At 44.0% G+C, this 18704-nt stretch overlaps 1 protein-coding gene across 1 annotated transcript in view; it reads right to left on the bottom strand.

Annotated features, from left to right (window-relative positions):
* FANCA (FA complementation group A) overlaps positions 1–17540 on the bottom strand; it is a 37405-nt gene extending 19865 nt beyond the window's left edge. The window contains exons 1-20 of the mRNA XM_026084840.1: positions 17492–17540; positions 16820–16947; positions 15765–15837; positions 15109–15251; positions 14400–14495; positions 12113–12186; positions 10926–11038; positions 10084–10166; positions 9586–9619; positions 7179–7245; positions 6459–6571; positions 5431–5507; positions 4795–4936; positions 4075–4208; positions 2990–3100; positions 2433–2528; positions 2280–2339; positions 677–765; positions 179–239; positions 40–89 (exon numbers count right to left, since the gene is read on the bottom strand). Coding sequence (XP_025940625.1) covers positions 40–89; positions 179–239; positions 677–765; positions 2280–2339; positions 2433–2528; positions 2990–3100; positions 4075–4208; positions 4795–4936; positions 5431–5507; positions 6459–6571; positions 7179–7245; positions 9586–9619; positions 10084–10166; positions 10926–11038; positions 12113–12186; positions 14400–14495; positions 15109–15251; positions 15765–15837; positions 16820–16947; positions 17492–17540 — 1793 coding nt within the window. The remainder of the gene's footprint in view (positions 1–39; positions 90–178; positions 240–676; positions 766–2279; positions 2340–2432; positions 2529–2989; positions 3101–4074; positions 4209–4794; positions 4937–5430; positions 5508–6458; positions 6572–7178; positions 7246–9585; positions 9620–10083; positions 10167–10925; positions 11039–12112; positions 12187–14399; positions 14496–15108; positions 15252–15764; positions 15838–16819; positions 16948–17491) is intronic.
* Between the last annotated feature and the right edge of the window lie 1164 nt (positions 17541–18704).

Genomic DNA, 18704 nt, shown 5'->3' with positions numbered 1-18704 from the left:
TCCAGAAGCACAGAAAACAACATTGGGAATTCTCAATACCTCTTTAAAGAGTCTATAAAAACCATGTGCACATCTGGGGTTTTAGGGAGCTGCAATAGAAAAGCAGGCAGGTTAGGAGTGAGTCACCTTTCTACAAACACACTTCTAAATGGGAGGATCAGAAAAAACAAATACTAACCACACGTGGCCTAAGCAAAGCAGGAAGAAACCAGGAAGTATAATATGGTCGTCTGAAAATACTGCAAAGGAGGATAAAGATAACAAAAAGTTAACCATCTTAAAGCAGTAAAGTGCCATTTCATTACCTCAAGAATTAGTTAGGTTCCTGTAAATAAGAAGTATCATAGTAACATGAATAATCACAGAAAAATATCAAGTTCAGATTAGTCCAAAATTATTCATTTATTCAGTTTTGCTTTTTATTTTTTATAATAATGGTAGGCTCCTCTTGCAGGTGTGCATATGTCTTTTTATCCACTGCAGAAATAGCCTCAATTYAGGTGACTACTGAGGAAGTGGATAATGTGTGAAGAATTTCTCAAGTCTTCCTTTGCTCACATCCTCAATTTTTCTTCTGCTTTGTTATTTTGATCTGGACTCTACYTTCCTTTTCTTTCTTTTTTTCTTTTCCCCTTTTTTTTTTAAGCTAAAAAAAGGTTTGAGAAGCACACAGTACCTGGCTTCTATCACAGACGTTGGGATCTTCCTCGTGTTTTCAAATATCTGAATGGCCTTTTCAACGTCACGAAGCGCCTGGCCCTGGGGCTAGCTCACACAAGTAACAAGGAGAGACAGATATTGTGAGATACCAATGATGACAGTCATCCTTCCTGCTGGTTCTTTAGGGTTAGTAATAGTTGTCTGTGCTGTGAAGGGAAGTGACTGAATAACAAGAACTACCTGATATGCAAAGTAGAACTGAAAGATAGAAAAACCAGGGCCTGAAACATCAGCCTGCCTTGATAAGGCTCTTCTACATAACAGCTATTCTGGGTCAGCCCAAACATCCACGTAGTTCTGTACCCAACTCCTACAGTGAGCAGCAGATACTCCTGCTTAACAGCCCTCYGTGGGGACAATATCGTTTCTGTTCTGAATTTGTTGTACTGCTAAACCTGTTTTGTTTCATATACTTCGAATTAGGACCAATATTCTTCAATTCCAGCCCATGCTACTAGAACTGCACTCCATGCAGAGGGACTTCAGCCCTGGGTTTCTCTTTTTCAAGCTGTAGGACATCTTAAACTGCAACAACTCATGGCAGTTTCTTAACTGACAAACAGATCAGACACATTTGGAAGAAATTAAATGAAATTTTCACTTGGGACTTTCAGTTCAGAGGACTAAATTTCATTGTTGTACATTCACTTACCCTGACACCAGCCTGTATTTCACATACTTCAGTTAATTGATTGTATAAGTGTGGAAACCACATTTGTTTTCTCCTATCCTCCTAATCTGCCATACTGTTTCAGCTGGTGATCCAAATATAGGAAGAAATGCAATTCAAAAGGAACAGTAAAGCCAAATGCTCCCCTTCCGATTACTGTTATTATTCAAAATACAACAATGAACAAGAAAGAGTGAAACTGCAGTCTGTAGACCCCCTCCCCAAATCTCCTTTAAATCTGAACATTTTGAATACAACACCAAATAGGTGCTATGCAGTATTGGAGAGAACTGAGCATGCTTTCCCACATGGTCAAATCATTAGGTGCAAATCCACACAGGGGAATGTCACCACTGTAACTGGTTGGTCTACTGGCAGGCTTACCACAGCCCAGTTTCCTGCAGATCCATGCTCCGCATCGCCCCATCTCAGTAACCTCACTTCCCCTCATCATACAACACCACTAGGTCTCTCCTTGTCCTTACATCTCCCTTAAATTCCCTGACAGAATCTTCCATTTACTTCATATATCCCACAGTAGAGGACGGGGAAGAGGTAGGCAGCACTTTGTGGCTCCAAACAACACGTGCTGACTGGCTAGCTAACATAGGTGCTGCTTGGCCAGTAGCCGGCTAATTGTTCAGTTYCTCTGCAGCCTCCCTCCGGAAATACTCATCAGGGTCTGTCTGTCCTCTGTGCAGGACTGGTTTTCATGAAGCACGGGAAAAGTTTCCCTATTTGTGACCTTCAACCCCCTATCTTAAAGTTGGAGGAGGTCTGGCAACATGCTCAAACTTGGAGGGAATGGCAGATAGGAGGACAACACAAACCCTTTTCCACAGGAAAAGGGACATAGCTGATTAGAAAACCTTAAATAGAGAACTAGTACCTGCACAGATTCATTTGTGGAAGATAAATCTTCATAGAGCCCCATGTCTTCTATAGCAACCTGTGTGAGGTTCCAGAGAGATGGACATTGTCACAGYCACTATTTTGACAGATCTGGAAAAAATGTTTTTTCAAACAGACAACTTTTACYAACCTTGAGGTCAGCCAGTCTGGTTTTAGCCAGAGTGATGTACTCCAAGAGAATAGACCGATGTTTTGTTGGCACAAAAGGGGGGTACATTATATGGACCTGAAATGTAATATTCAAAACAAAATTTGCCATTTTTATAGGAAATGACTGTCAACTCCTGATTCATTTTTACACTCATTTACCTCAAAGATTCCCCAAAGATGACTACGTCATTGCCTGTTTTAAGAAAATCCAGTTTCATGGCAAATGAAACCTTTTCCCAACAAAAATTACCAAAGTGCTTAAACTCAGCTGCGTGAAAGGAATTCACCTTCTTGTCAAGGAAATAAAAGAATCTTGTACTAGCTTATTTCAGGGAGAAAATATTTTGAGTAGTTTATCAGAAGTAATGCAATTACTATAATAACAATAATAATACACTTGAACCTAGTCAAAGGCACATAATGCAATTACTATAATAACAATAATAATATGTTGAACCTAGTCAAAGGCACAAATATGTTAAGTGGAGCAGTTCTGTTTCAGCCTTTAGAAAACAATCTCTGTTAGCTGCTTCTCACCTTCAAGTATGGGGCTGCTTCAAAGGGTACCAGCTCTGATAGGAACTCAAAAAGGAAGACCACAGCCTTCTTACTGCTCCCATGGTGACCCCCAGCATTCCCAAAGGAAGCCTGAAAGAGGGAAAATGACAACACTGTCTTTCAGTGGGGAGAGAATCACATCCCAGCACTGTGCTAAACTTGCCACAGAAATCTCAGCTATTACAGACATTCRTTTTCTATCAAGAGATACTTTCTGGAGAAAAGTCTCTGGAGAACACTTATAGAAGTTTCTACAGAAGTTTTTAAGTTTCTTTTTCAGTTTCCAGAAAAGCTGCCATGTCAAACTCAAAGTTCATTCTGATGTGGTACAAGAACACTCACAGTAGTTAAACAAGCAACACCAAAATGCCCCAAAGGACTGAGACTCATCAGGGAACAGCAAACATGCAGGTTTCTACACAGCATTATCAGGGCGTTATAAGGAAAAGAAGCCAGTCTGAGACCATACAAAACATAACTAGTTTACTTTTTGATACATCCTGAACACTTTATCAACAAAGGCTCGGGTCAGATCTGCAAACTCATACAAAGCAATTTACAGTATAAAGTATATACATGTTTACAACTAAAGGCTAACGACCCATTGTCTATAAGGTCAGCAATTACAGCTGAATGCATGCACACATCCAGGAAACAGGAATGCTTCACATGCAATAACCCACAGCTTATACAATAACAACACTGCCGGTTATCAAGATACCGAAATACATACAAAATTACGATTGTAACAGAAATGATGTGTCTGCATTCCTGACCAATAACTACAGAACTCAAGATGGACTTGAAAGATGAAAGAAGGGGAGACCAGAGAAAGCCAAATAAATATTTTCTTTGCAAACACAAAGGAAGTAATAAATATTAAGCTATTCCTGATACCAAGATGATCGCTTGTTACTTTTTTTTTTATAACTATTATTATTATTATTATTATTATTCCTGGATGATCTTGTCTGACATTAGCCTTTTCCTGCGTAGCAACACATTCCTTATGCATGTTTCTTCCATATATGGAAGAAAGATCACTATGCCTCATTTAGTCTTACCTTAAACCATTCAGAGTAAGGCATGAACACAGCAGGGCCCTCTAGAGCAGCCTGACGAGCTATCAGGAATGCAGTGATCATATTTTCCATATCATAATTTTCAAAGGCCTTTATCAACAGACAACTCAGTAGATCTAGAAACATAAAAAAATAACCTCGGATTTTGCTCTTGACAATTGTGCTGGAATTTTCTATAGTAAATTAAGACAAATATCTGTAACAAAACATCTGCCAGGGAAAGGAGGACATGCATTGCAGCTTGGAGAACCTTTGGGACTCATTCATATCTTTTCATGCATCAGAAAGGCATTTTCAACAGTCAACAAATAYTCTAGGATTCCAGCCTCCAAGAATTGCATGGAGTCCGGCAATTAAATAATCAGTAAAATACTCAGAAGAACAGGGTCTGATAGCAAAGGCGAGATGGAAGAACTAAGCTTCAGTAACCACTACTTCAAATGAAGCTAGTTATCGAATAACCATTCTTAGCTGTATATTAAATTTGAGAAGCAGCAGGCACAAGGTTTAGCACTCATGTCACAGCTGACTTTGAATACCTGAAGGAAAGGCAGAGTTCCTGTTGTTCTTTCCCCTGGGCTACAGGAATCTCAAAATAGCAAGTATGAACTCAACACTACACCAGTCAGCGTGATTTCTGTGTTCAGTATCTGAGAAGCAGTGAGCACATATCAGCTCCCAAGCTTACCAATACCTACTTACCTTTGAACAGCTGCTCTGCTTCAGCCTGGCAGACTACCAGCGTGGAAACGCAGGACAGCACATGCTGCCAATTCACTTCATGGGTCTCCAGGACTTGCTGCAGCTGGCAGATCGACTCCTTTGCACTGAATGCCACAAACAGCTGGAAGACAGCGACAGCAATTCATTTTAGCTATGACATRCAGCCTTCTGTAACAGTGAAATACACAGTGAAAATTAATATGCAGGTGCCTTTTGCATCATTTTTGAAAAAGATATCTTGCATGCATGTTTCACATAAGCTTTCCTGGGCCAGATACCTTTCTGGCTTTGAACCTGAACTGGCTAAAATAAACAGCAAATTCCACTTTTTTTTCAGAAGTGGCATCACATTCTGTAACAGTGAAAATCCACATCTTTAATTATCTTTGTTCTCATCAAGAACCTTTGCACAAACAAAAATCCCTTTAGTACTTTTTCTTCATACTATGTCCTGCCAGCAACTCCTGGCAGCTGATTCTGATTCTGCAAATTTTTAATAATCCCATTTCTGCCAGAGAGCAATTGTAACAAAGAAAGCAATAGAGGTTTTCAGAAATTTCACTGAATATAAGACCAATATAATAATGTTCTCTTTGCAAAATCAGAAAGACATACTTTGCGATATAAGGTAGTAAGCAGTGAACAAGTTCTTGTAAAGGTCCACTCTCTCTGCWTATGGATGGCATCAGACACTGTACCCGGAAAGAGAAAATAGTTTGCTCTTCAGCAATAGATTTAAAAAACAAAACAAACCCAAAATACTCCAACACACACAAACACTAGATTTCCCTCTAGCTTTGACAGCCAGATACATTGCAAATTGCTTACTGAAACCTTCCTCGCCCATTCGTCTTTGGAACACAGGCTGTGGAAATAGGGACTCTGCCATTTCACTGCACTACTGTAATCTCAAAGCCATTCTTGAGCTCATACGCTCAGAGGCAAACATAACGCATGCACAGAGAATCAGTAAGGAGTCATTTTGATAATCTCTTTCAACTGGAAGCCAGCAATGATGATACAGGTCTTCCAACAACAGGTAAGTAGCTCTAGTTCATAGTTCAGAGTGATTATTTTACCAGAGATTTTGCAGCTCAAACATATTTCTTCCTAAAAACATCAGGCTTCACAATTAACAGTCACAGACTAGAAGCCTTCCTGCCTTTATACCTGATCTACCAAAATGAACTACAAAGACACCCCCATCAGCAGAGAAGGGCCATGCTGTGTGCTTAAAACACAATGTGCAGGGGCCAATTTATCCTACCCCTGAGCTCTCTGTGGTACCAGCTCTCSCCCCCAGCTTCTCAGCTCCTTTCCCCAAAACTCCTCTCAGAGCCCATAACTCTCCCAGGTCCGCCCAGTAAAGACTGCCATTAGGTGTCACTCCAAATATCTGTTCATTCAAACAGAGCCCATGGGTAAAGAACTGATTTATTCATCTAAAGCACAGAGTATGAATTTTTAGTCTTCTCTGGTGCTGTGCTTAACCAGCTCCCAAGGACAGAGCTGGAGAGCCAGGCAGCACCACTGGCTCGACATCCCCAGGGCAGACCCAGTCAGCGAAGCCTCAGCGGATGGAGCTCCCGACCCACCACAATAACCAGCCCTGGAGAGACACTTACTTCTCCCCCGATTCCTACCTTTCAACAGAGGGCTGTAGGTAAGAACCTCAGTCAGCGTGTGTCTAAAAAACTGCTGCAGGCAATCAGGATGAACTGCATTTTTATACAATGTCACATTGAACACGTTTAGCCTACAAACGAAATAAAGAAATATTCAGAAACAAAATACAAGATCCATGATCAGCAAGGTACTGATCATGAATGACTCATTTTTTCTCTACATCTATCTTATCAAATTGCCAGAGAAAAATACTTTCTTTTATGTATTTTTAAAGTCTATTGGTTAATTCATCATTATTAAGCTATCATATTTACAAACTTGAAGCAAATGTACACCTCTGCACAGGACGGGAATAAGGCTAACGTGTACAAAGTGGTTAGACAAAATGGGTTTGGAAGCAAGAATTTGAGGAGGAGCTGATGGCACCTTCCAGGTGTTTCTGCTCAGAAGCAGGGCGAGAAAAACTGACAGGATAAACTCACAGCATGCTAAGAGGGGACTTCAAGATTAGTTCCAGCACTGCTGGAACACTCTTTAGTGCCTTACATACATCTTACATGCATCATCGCTTGGTTTAGTTACTATATTTTATTAGGGAGGAGAATACTAAATATAAGTAGCACTGGAGAAAGATGAAAATAGACATTCACCCAGTTTCAGTAACAAGTGTAAGAGTGGACAAAAAAAAAAAAAAAAAAACCCTTCCTAACATTATTCAGAGGAATAATGTTTCTTACCAGCACCCCATAGCTTGCAACTTGGAAACATCTTCCTGCTTCTCCTTACCAACAGCATCGAGCACCCCTAGTATCCCAAACAAATCAAATGAGAGAAATGGAAGCAACTGTGACAATAAACAACATGGAGAAACTATGTGGAACGAGCAATCTGTGCATCTTTAAGAAGGTGGCCCCATTAGGGAAATGGGCAGAAGCCATTCAATGTCATTAAATTCTTCTGAAGTTTTCTCAAAGCAACATACAGACTCAAAAACTATTAACACTAACCTTGAACCACTTCAAAAACATTCCCAGGAATGTGCTAATAATTAAACCATCTAAAAATGCACATGAATTAATATTTAATTTCCAAACCCAATCCTAATTGTGCAGTGCATCTGCTAGTGTAAGCACTGCAAAGCCACACTCCAGAAGAGAAAAAACGGTCTGGAGGCAGGGATTTCCACAGGTAAGACTTATATTAACAATCCCTTGAAATTATGTTCTTAACCACCCACGTCAAACAAGCAAAGAGAGAATGCTGCTGTGAACGCCACGCGTTTGTAACGGCAGTGAGATGTCACCGTGTTACATTTAGCACTACTTAGCAGCATTCCTTCAAAAGCTAGGCCTGCTCCTGAAYGACTGGTGGAGTTCAAAAATGCCAGCAGCTTGCACAGCATATTGCCTTAACATCAGGCTACACAAAGCCCATGTGCTGAGAGAGATCCTTTGCTTTACAGCCTGCAGCAGCAGCAGTTTGGTTTCTTGTCCCATCCTACCTTCAAAACCCTCCTCTTCTAACAGGAGAAAAGGTTTGGGGGCGAGGGGGGGGGGGAAGGGTGTTAGGATTGTCTCAATGAAGCACTCTRAAATCTACCGAACGGAGGCAGCAGAACAGGTCCCTCACATGCCTTTTGGAAGACAGTCCACAGTATTAACAGGCAATACTCTCCTCCCCTGCAGAAGGATACTTTAAGGTTAAGTAGGGGAGGAATAGAGAAAAGGAGATAAACTCTACTTATCCTTCGGCACAGGAGTTCACTATAGCAAGACCATTAACGTGAAGCAGAGTGCTCCCATTCTACTCTCAGCCTGTCCTTCTCCTCCTGTGAAGCTCTTTATTAATCATAAATTATTTTGCATAAAGCATCCTAACATTCTTCAAAGCAGCTGGTTAGTTATTAAGTGAAACCCCTCAAAGATAACCCAAAAGCGTACACTAACAAAAATTCTTGTATAAAGCTTGTTTCATACATTTTCACATGCATAGACCAAGTCAGTCAGCAGCAGTGCAGGCTGTACAAACGAGAAGGTCGTATGAAGAGCAGGTGAGCAGACTCAAGCCTGCGACTCCCAGCAGCTCTTACTGCTTTCCCTTTTTGGAATTACTCTGCCAGGCGTGTAAGGCATCCCAGTCTACAGACAGTGCTCTCCAGAAGACAGGGCACGAGGGATCAGGCTGGTGGTGCTCACAGGGAGAGATGCAGAAGGGAAGGGAGTAGCCCTTGTGTTATGTCCTGGCTTTCAGTAATTTTACAACAAAAAGAAAGCACTAATTTTTACAGTAGCACTGAGCACGTTGCTAAAACTTGCCAGCAAGAAAAGTGGTAAAGCACTGTCACTAAGGAGACAGAAAAGCAACAACAGCCAAACAGTAGGATTAGACTTATATCCTGGTCTAAAGCACACGAAGAGTAGTAAGTGAATGCTTCCTCTGCAGACAAGGCCGTACAGCAGATACAGCAACTTACCACGAAGCTCATCTGTGACACAACAGAAAAAACAAACCTGATGTGTGTTTAATCTTTTTGCACTAGGGTTTGCAATGCAAATCAGGCACTACTATGCCTCAGCTCTCAGCAGCAGCAGCATGACTGCCCAGGACACAACAGGTCCATGGGACAATTCTTAAAGATTGGCCATATAAAAATTAAAAATATATATTAGATGACTTTGCTCAGCACAAAAAAAAAAATTGTTTTCACAAACCATTGGTCTGCAAATCCAAATCATGAGTCAGGAACAGCTTACTTGGATGTAACTCAGTAAATTCAACAGTTAATGTACTAAGCGGAGTAAGTTATCCTAGCTTAACCTCTGCCCTACAATAGATTGGACTGCTTCCAATCAAGCTTGTTTAAAATCAGCTCAGATATCTTTACCTGATGATGCCGCGGGGAGTGTCAAAAAGAGCTAGCATAAAAGGCAAGGAATCATCTGCAGCGTGAGAAGAAACTCACTTTACAGGAGAGAAGGGGAACCAGAGACTCAAAGGCAGTGATATAAATGTAATACACAATACAGGAAAAGCATCCTAGGCAAAGGACTTCTCCAAGCCCTTAAAGATTTAGCAAAGAACAAGGAATGTAAGTCTAGCAAAGAACAATAATTGCACAAAGCTACAAATAACAAGAACACTTACATGTCAACATTCTTTGTAAAACAGCATGACAGATCTGTTTAAAATTGACAAATTAAGATCATTTAGTGTTTAAAAGAGCTATAATTATATGCAGAAAAGGTAAACTGACTCAAAAAATTGTTATTCCTTTTACTTTAAAGATTAACTTTTACCATAGGCTTTACTGTAGAAGAGATACAATAGACAGAAAAGCAAGCATTTTCCATGCTTATCAGCATTCCATGCTTCACATTAAAATGGAAAAAAGCAATCAAGGTGAAACCAAGGAAGATAAAACGATGGGCCCTTGACAGGTCACCTTGGAGAAGCTTTCAAAAATAAGAAAAAAATCTCTGTCCTGGTTTCACCATTTCCTCCTCACCCCCTCCAGCACATGAGACACTGCCCTTTGATTGTTGCTCTAAACTCAGATTTATTCATGTTCAGCAATGCACAGACATATACAATGGAACTACTTTTTTAAATAACCATTTGTAAATAGTTTAATTTTGTCCTTACTTGGGGGACCTTCTTGAATTCCAACTTCCTTCCCAGTTCCCAAGTTTGCTGAAAGCCATTCTGAAGAAACATGATCACAAAGTCTGCAAATCAAGGAATTGGTGTCTCAGCATCCTTTTTCAATAAAGATACTCTGCTCTGTTGTCTTCCCATCAGTCTCCCAAAAGGACCCATGCTTGAAAAGCATCATTCTCTGTACCGCAGAGTCAGCAAGATTGCTCAGTTCTCAGTTATTTCTTGGAGTAAAATTACTCCCAGGCAAAAGGACCCAGAAGGATCAGTGACAGGAGCCACATGGAAACTTTACAAAAATAGAAAGACCAAGCAATTTACAGCTCTCACAGTCTATTATCACTGCAGAACTCATACAGTTTGTACCTGACCGACCGCACTGGTCCAAATGTCTGACTACAGCCCTCCAATCAAATTGCTTAATGATTTTTTCTGATGCAAATGCAAAGTAAATAATAGAAAACAACAGAGCAGGGGGGGATTGAATTGTTAGGCTTTTCTGGTCCAAAAGATCCTGGACACTTTGCAGAAGTGCCATGCTCTTTATCTGAGATCATTTCTGGCCCCATACACCTTGCAACTACCCTTACTTGTGATACTATATTATAAAAGGATATAGAAATTCAGACCAATTTTTGCTGACAGGAAAGAGTTTGATAAATTCATCAAATATAAAAATATATTCTCCTCACTGAAACTATGCAAGAAAAGAAGGCAACGTGAGGCCTCTGTTCTTCTTCCTCTGAGCTTTTGACTTGCACAGTCTGCTGCAGACTCTGAAGATGAGCAATCTGACCTCTACTTCACCAACGCTCAGTTCAGCGCCTTGCCTGTGAGAACACCCCCAGAAAGCTCCACATCCTGGGAGGACTCTGCTGTCTGCTCACAAAGCCCACGAAGGCTGCTGCACAGCCACTCCACCACAGCAGGAACGTCTGTGTTGCTGAGAACAAACAAAAGCACATTTAATTCAATACTCTTTTTCGTGATGCTTGGTTTTTTTGCTCCACATCTTCTTGGACGCAGGAAAAGGCAGAGTCCCACACAGATGGCTCTAGATGTGGCATTTCATTTCTTTAATCTGGGCCACCAGAGCTTTATTTGCTCCATAAACAAGGGTAAAACAAACATTTCCATTAAAAAAATTTGTTAGAAACATTTCCATTAAAAAAATTTGTTAGAAAAGAGATTTTATTTCTCATTTCTAAGATACTAGGATAAAAATGTTTTCAAAAATCAAGCTCTTAATTTCTTTGGTTTCTTCAGATTTCAAGTACAGTGAGCTCTGAAGGCTTTTTTTTTTTCCTGCACGCCCATTAACAGAATAGTAAACCAATACCAAAGGTCTAAAAGATCCCTGCAATGTTCCTTTGYCATCATAAGAAAACAACCTGAAGTCTACAAATAATAACTGATTTTAGCTGCTAGCTCTATATGAAAGGGCTGTGCAAGGTTAAAAACCAAAGCAAAACAAAAACAAAACAAATCCCACTATTCAAGAGATTAACTCTGCCAAACCTAACTGAAATGCTGGCTTTATGAAGAGAGAAGTCCACAGTTTCTGCAAAGCAAGACCTCTGGTCAAGACCAGCAGTGATTTGTACTGGCTACATAAGAATTTCCAAAGCAGATTGCAAGGCACGGGCAGGTGGACTGAACAGCTGAGTTAGTGATTCCTCTCCCACAGACCAGGGTAACTATCTATATGCAGCCATCTGTGTTAGTGGAACAAAACACTACATAAAACATTATCTAGAACAGCCTTCAGTGGTGGTTCACACTGAACCATTTTGCTTCACATCGCAACTGATTCAGCAGCCAACAAACAACCAGTTACCCCATCTTAAACCATGCTAACCCAGGGTAACCTCTCAAACCCAGGATAACTTCTTAAATCCTGCTAATCTGTTCACTTGCAAGCATCTGACTATATTCTCAGTCCAGAATACTCATGACTAATCCCTGATTACATTTCAATAGGTTTTAAGAGACTGCAAACCCATAAACCTCTGCTCACCTCTCCAGCAGTTCTTCCAGGCRAATGATGCTGCCTCTGTGCAGCTGCCACACAACTTCCAGCAATGGAGGGTTCTAACAGAATGTCATAATTAGGTCATAGCGGGTAACTGACAGTTTGCATTAACATTTTGCTAACATAGACTACAAAACCCCATCTAAATTCCATCTATTCAAACTACTCAGGACTTACTAAAGCCGTAACAAATGAAATATCAGACACGGGAAGATTACATTTGATTTATTCCTTCCTGAAAATTTTGAAGGGTTGAGAGTTGTAGACACATCAACATTTGAAATTTTCATGATCATGTAATAAATATATTGTCACACACACCCCGGAATAATCCTGATTCTGCACTTTCAAAGGTGCAGCAGCTATCCCAGAAAACAGGTAGGATCAATAAGTTTCAACTCTTGATAATTCAGATTCAGAAACAGATTAGAGAATTATCTCTTAGCCTACTGACTGTTTAGTCTCTGTGAAGCGAGTATGATTCTCTCAAATCCATTTCACAATAGGAGATTACAGAAACAGACACTGCAACTGTAAAAGCAGAGAGCCCTACGGACAGAAACAGAAAATGTGAACACCACTTCAAAGGTCCTGCTCCCAAAAGCCAGGCTAGCCAAAAGCAAGATCAGCACTGTGCTGAATTTCAGTGTGGATGAAGCAGCTGTCCTTTCATGCCTTACTGAACCACATCCCTGCAGCTCCAGCATGGAACAGTTTGTGCCTGCATGATGCCCTGGGTCAACAAAACACGAGCCCTAGACACACCGGGAAGGGGGAAGATGGTAGAGTCACAATTCCCCTCCATTCCAGCCTCAACGCAGAAACACTCCAATCTAGAAACAAAGTCATCCGAGGGCACTCTCATGACTTGTGAAGGAAGAGGAAGAAGTACTTGGGAGTCTTGGGGCACACGAACCATTCAGAAAAAAAGCCCCACTAGCTTTCCACGGGAACTAGTAGCCGTTTCTTAGCATGAGCCCAGACTCCCCCGCCTATACTTTGTCTTCGAGAACCTAATCCTTTACTGCAACAATCTCAGTTACACTGCAGTACTTGATTTCTRTGTCCACCTGAGAACAAGCAGATTTTATCAGCCTGTAAAACACACTGGATTCTATTTTCAGCCTAGGATTGGTTATCTGAGGCGACAAAATGCCTCTTTATCCAGGCAGATCAGAATCTTTCTTCTTTCCCACCAGAGTAGTGAGCAACCAAAATTGTCCTCCTCACAAAAAGTCCTTAACTCTTGTAAGAGCAGAACTTATGATAAGAAAACAAACTACCCAAATCAAATCAAGACAATACCTTTGTGAAGCAACACAACCTGTTGCCTACTATCACGTTTCTCCCAAGCCACTTGCTCCACGAACTCACTCAGGCTTATCACAGTTCCCAGATAAATAGAGCGGAGAACCAAAACGCCAAAGACACACTGAACATTGCTGGCAGAGCACAGAAAAGACTACAAGCCTGTGTCATCTTACAGCCAGCTGGGGGATTTTCACTGTCTCGTTAATCGATCTGGACTGCTTCGCCCAGAGCCCATCTGATGGAAAGAGCGGGCACCATACTTCAGCAGTAACACTAAGTCAGTGAAGCTAAATAGGAAAGAAAATTATACACCTCAAAGTTTCTATTAACTGCAGTGTCATCTCAGGTGAGTTTAATCCCATTACCTATGCTGCAACTGTACGCTGTATTTGCCATGCCCCTTCTAGCTTGCAAAAGCTAGGGAAAACCAGCCCTGCTCAGTACAAATAGAAATAGTTAAACATCTCCTTCAGAGAGGCAAGAACACTGTTTGCCTAGCTCCAAAAAAAGCTAAAACTTGACGACCAAGATGCTGTCAACTTTCCTTTGTGGCAGTTTCTCAGTAGAAGTGTCCATGCAATGTTAATGATTCATTTATTTCCAAATCTCTGCTAACTCCTCTTCAAAAAAGGAAAGCCTGCTACAGAGGCTAGGAAGCCACCAGTGAACTTGTTTTTTAAATAAATAAATGAAAAYGAAAAGCCCTACCCACACTCCAACATATTTAGAATTCAGCTCATGCTTTTAAAAGCTCACAACCTACTCTGTACACGAAAAAGCCATCTCTACCACAAAAAAACACCATGGGAAATGGAATGCAACTCATAGCATTTCACTAGTCCATTTCGGAGTCATCCCTCACTTTCACTGGACAGGAGAGCTGAACACATCCTACTGGATCCCTCAGATGAAATCTAAACAGCAATGTAACACAGCAGTGTTTCTATTGCAGAGTTCTTACCTTCATTTTCCACATTTCTTGGCAGAACAGTGAGCGACAGAACACATTGTTCATCAGCAAATCCTTGACCGTTAGAAGCAAGCATGACAATCTCTTCTGGAATCACGCCCAAAAATAAAGCAGAAATAATTCCCTTTGTAAATAACATATTCTTTTAAAAACCCAGTTTGTCACTTTTCCCTGTTTACTGCTTTCTGAAGGCTTGAATAGCAGAGGGAATTCATAGGCAAGGCCCGAACCTTTTCATTTTAAGGTTGAGTTAAAGGCAGCCAGGCTGACAGCACTGACACCCAGTAACTGTTCAGAGGTGACATGTACCAGTAGTCATGGCATAGCTTTTGTACAGAATACCACAACCATGGCTCGCTACATTGCAAACTGAGAAGATTGTTAAAGATAGAACAATGGATAAAAGAGACAAAACCGTGCCAGAGAAGGCTGAGCTACGCTAAAGATGGTAATAGAGCATCTGCTTAGACAATCCCGTCTAACATTGTAGTCTAGCAACAGACAGAAAACTTCATTTCCAAGCTGTCAAAACCTAGCTGCTTTCCCGTACAAGACAAGGATGCTGTACAAATATAAGAATAATTGGCTGCTCTGGTCCTATATGTTTGGTTGACTTTATCAAGAACAGGTAAACTGGGTTTAAAGTCAAGCTTAACAATACAGTTTTCTTGATAAGCTAAATGTAAACTTTCTCCCTTACCCTCTGCTCCAAGTTCAGCAGCGGTGCTTGAGGGGAGCTTGTGGAAGCCTGGCAGATCTGCTCGATGTTGGTAACAGCATTTTTGGCTGCCAAGATTGCTGTGGGTATACCCAATCTTGAGGCCTGTTCCTGCAGAACAGAGGCTAAAAAACAAAGCAGAAAGCTGACAGCATAGGATAAAAAAGGTTTGAGCACATGACTATGAAGAGAGAAGTCCCAGACCTTAAACTTCTTCCAATAYTGATTTCATTTATTGCATTGGGAAATCAGCTTTATCCCCTTGTATCGTTCCTTTCCTGAACATAAAACAGTGGCAAAATTACCAATACCATAGAGGTGGAGCATCCTTGCTAAGTAGATTTTGCATTTTAACCTTGCAAGGCTCACAATGACATTTTAAAACAAAATATTCAAAGATCTGACTTTGCCAGGTATGTCATCACTAGACAAGTAAGGAACGAGCAGTTAAGAGAGAGACAAGGAACAGCGAGAATAAAATAAAATTGGGATTATCAAGAGAGGAAAAAGGTGGGATTAAGCTTGCAGAATGGTGAATAAAAGAGGAAGGAAATGAAATGCATTTAATAGGTAGAAATGCAGTACATAATGAAAAGTTAATTTCCATTTCTGCCTCCAACAGATGCTCTTTCACTCACCTATAAATGATTCTGTTGGTATTTTCTGGTGCTCTATGCCACTGTCTTCAGCTGGCTTGACTGAATCTTCCACCTGGAAACAAAACAAAGACATAATGGCCTTAGATGTCTATTTTGCACATATATAAATATATTCCCTTAAAAACATACTTAGCAGCTGTGTCATTCCAGCGGGCTAAAGCAATGGAAATGAAATTAACACCTAGCTCCTACATGGTCCTGATAAGGCAGAGATTTCGGCACCTTATAAGAGATGCAAGTACAGTTRTCTTCGTTTTATGCCGAGAAAGTGAGATACAGGTCAACTAAGCTACTTGTGCACAGTCACACAACAGATCAGCAGCAGCATCAGGAATGGAATTTCCATCTTTCACGTCACTTCTGTGAAGCCGCACTGGCCACAAATATTTGAGGAAACATGGCAAAATGTGAGATCCTTTYCTAGTTCAGCCTCCGTTTTTTCTAGAAGACAAATATTCTGTAGAGAAAGAAACATCCTTGTGGCTGAACTATGTGAAGTGCCTGAATTGTCTATTCAAGTTATCGAAATAAAAAGCTTTTTYCAGTGTGTGAGGACAAGGTAGAACATGGTCAAGTCAGAAGTTTGGCTCAAGTGTCTATGTAGATGCATTACACAGGTTTTCATAAGGGCAGTCAGAAAAGGTTGTCAGTCCAGAGAAAACCCTACTACATTCGCAATAAACCAGTTCCAACACCACACAAAAGGTGCTGGATTTCCACTTGTCCAAATCCAAACAGGCCCCAGGGGAGACACCAGAGGAGGTGTGGGGCAATGTGGGGAGCTGGCCATTCTTCATCCGTAACAACAAAATGTAGAGGAATAAAAGAAAAAAAAGTCTCATTTCTACAACAAAGACCTCTAAACTTCTGCTTACTCCTATGGTGCTGTTYCTTTTCACTTACCGTAAAAGCAGTGTTCCTGAGGCATTCATTTTATGGTTGCATTAGAAAAGACCAGACAGAATTCTGCCTACAGCAGGAATCTCCCAAGATCTCCAGCCTGACCACCAAGTCCCAAGCCTGCCCGCTCTTACCTCCAGGAGGAGGTCGTTCAGGTTCAGATGGCGATCCAGAAGGCGAAGAGCGGCTTCCCGGAGCTCTGCTCCACTCCCAAAGGCGCTTTTTCGTTTCCTGGCTCTCCCTGCTAAGAAGTTTGGATTTCCTTGAAGGACCAAAGCTTGTTTTGGCCCCGGCTCAGCCAGGCCTCCCGCCAACGCCTCCCTCCCCCACTGCACACGTCACACGCGCGGCCCCTCGCAGACAGGGCGACRGCATTCCCGGCTGTGCCCGAATTAGCCGTCACGGGGACGGGAGCGGGGCTGAGGAGGGATGCGGGACACCTCCACGGGGCCAGCGCTYGCCCATCCCCACGGCCCGTGGCCTTTGGCAGACCCTGCCACGAGGACACATCGGCCTCCAAAGCCTCCGGGCCCAAAGGGCTGCCCAGAGACCCTGGCACGGGGCCGCAGGGAGGTTGTGATCGCAGGCGGAGGGTGCCTGAGAGGGGCAGGGGCTCGGGGCGCTGGGGAGGGCCCGAGGGGGCGGCGAGCCCACCCGCAGCGGAGGCGGCGAGGGGCTGCTGGGGCACCAGGGGCTGCGTGGAGGGCAGAGCGGGGGCATTCACCCCTGTCTTCCCCTCTGCCGCCCCTGCAGGGAGGGGGCTAGCGCCAGCCCCGGGGCTCAGCGCCGCCTCGGCCCCCACCTACCCAGCAGCTCCCGCAGCCTCCTCCCGCCCGGCCCGCCCGCGCCCGCCATCATGGCGGCCCCTCCCGCTTCCCGCCAACCAAACCCGCCCGCCCTACGTCGCCATTGGCTGCCCGCCGCAGCGCGGGCCGCCGCTGCCCATTGGCTGGGAAGCGCGGGGGGAGGGGTGGTCCCGCCCGCGGCTCGCCCTCCCGCCATCTTGGTGGTGGCGGCGGCGGCGGCGGCGGCGGGCCGCCATGTTGGAGAGGGCAGGCGGTGTGGGTCGGGGCGGGCCGCGCTGAGGGGAGGTGTGGGGCGATGGGGGGAGCCGGCCGAGGAGCTCCCTAACCCCCGGCCTGCGGCGGCGGCGGCGGCGGGCCGCCATGTTGGAGAGGGCAGGCGGTGTGGGTCGGGGCGGGCCGCGCTGAGGGGAGGTGTGGGGCGATGGGGGGAGCCGGCCGAGGAGCTCCCTAACCCCCGGCCTGAGCCGCCCGCCGTGACCCGGGCGAGGCGAGGCGAGGAGAGGGCGTTCAAACTCCCCAGGGGGGAGAGCAGGGCCTTGCTGGCATCCCTTGAGGGAATTCCCACAGGGATTTTCCCCCGTTGCCCCTGGACTGAGCCTTCCTGGAGCTCAAAGGCGGGCGGCAGGGAAGCGGCGCGCAGCAAGGCTCCAACGGGCTCCAGGCCGGGCGGCCCGAGGGCTCCGGGCCCGGCGTCCCGGGAGGCGCGTGCTCGCAGCCGCCTCAGCACGAGGGCCGTCAGCGGCGCTGCCCGGGGTAACGCGCGTCCCACAGCGGGGCCGGCGCGGGAGGCGGCGATCCCCAGCCAGCCGAGCGATTGCCCGTGGATAAACAGCAGCGGGGTGTTCGCCCTCGAGAGGCCAGCTGCTGTGTGCAGACRCTGCCCGAGGTGGCTGCGGGGTGTTTTCGTCGCACAGCGGGTCCTGTCGGCAGTCCTCGCCGCTCTCAGAGCCRGGGGAAACCTTTCCCGGCTCTGGGTCTGACGCTCGCGCGTGGGGACGCTCTGGCGGCCAGCCTGCCTCTGCCCTCCCCGCCGCCGCCGCGCCGCAGGGGCTGCAGAAAGCATCCTGCTTCGCACCTTCTCTCCTGTGCTTGCAGCCGAAAGAAAAGCTGAGAGCAAAACCTCAGCACCTGGCGACTATCTGAGCAGAGTCGCGTCACCCCTGTTGCTGGTGTTTTGGGCCCAAAGCCCCGTGCTCAACTTTCTGGTTAACCC

This window comes from Apteryx rowi, unplaced genomic scaffold (genome assembly GCF_003343035.1).
Source record: "Apteryx rowi isolate R43461 unplaced genomic scaffold, aptRow1 scaffold_651, whole genome shotgun sequence".
Lineage (NCBI taxonomy): Eukaryota > Metazoa > Chordata > Aves > Apterygiformes > Apterygidae > Apteryx > Apteryx rowi.
Note: the sequence above shows the minus strand (reverse complement) of the source record. Positions and strands in the feature narration are given on the sequence as shown.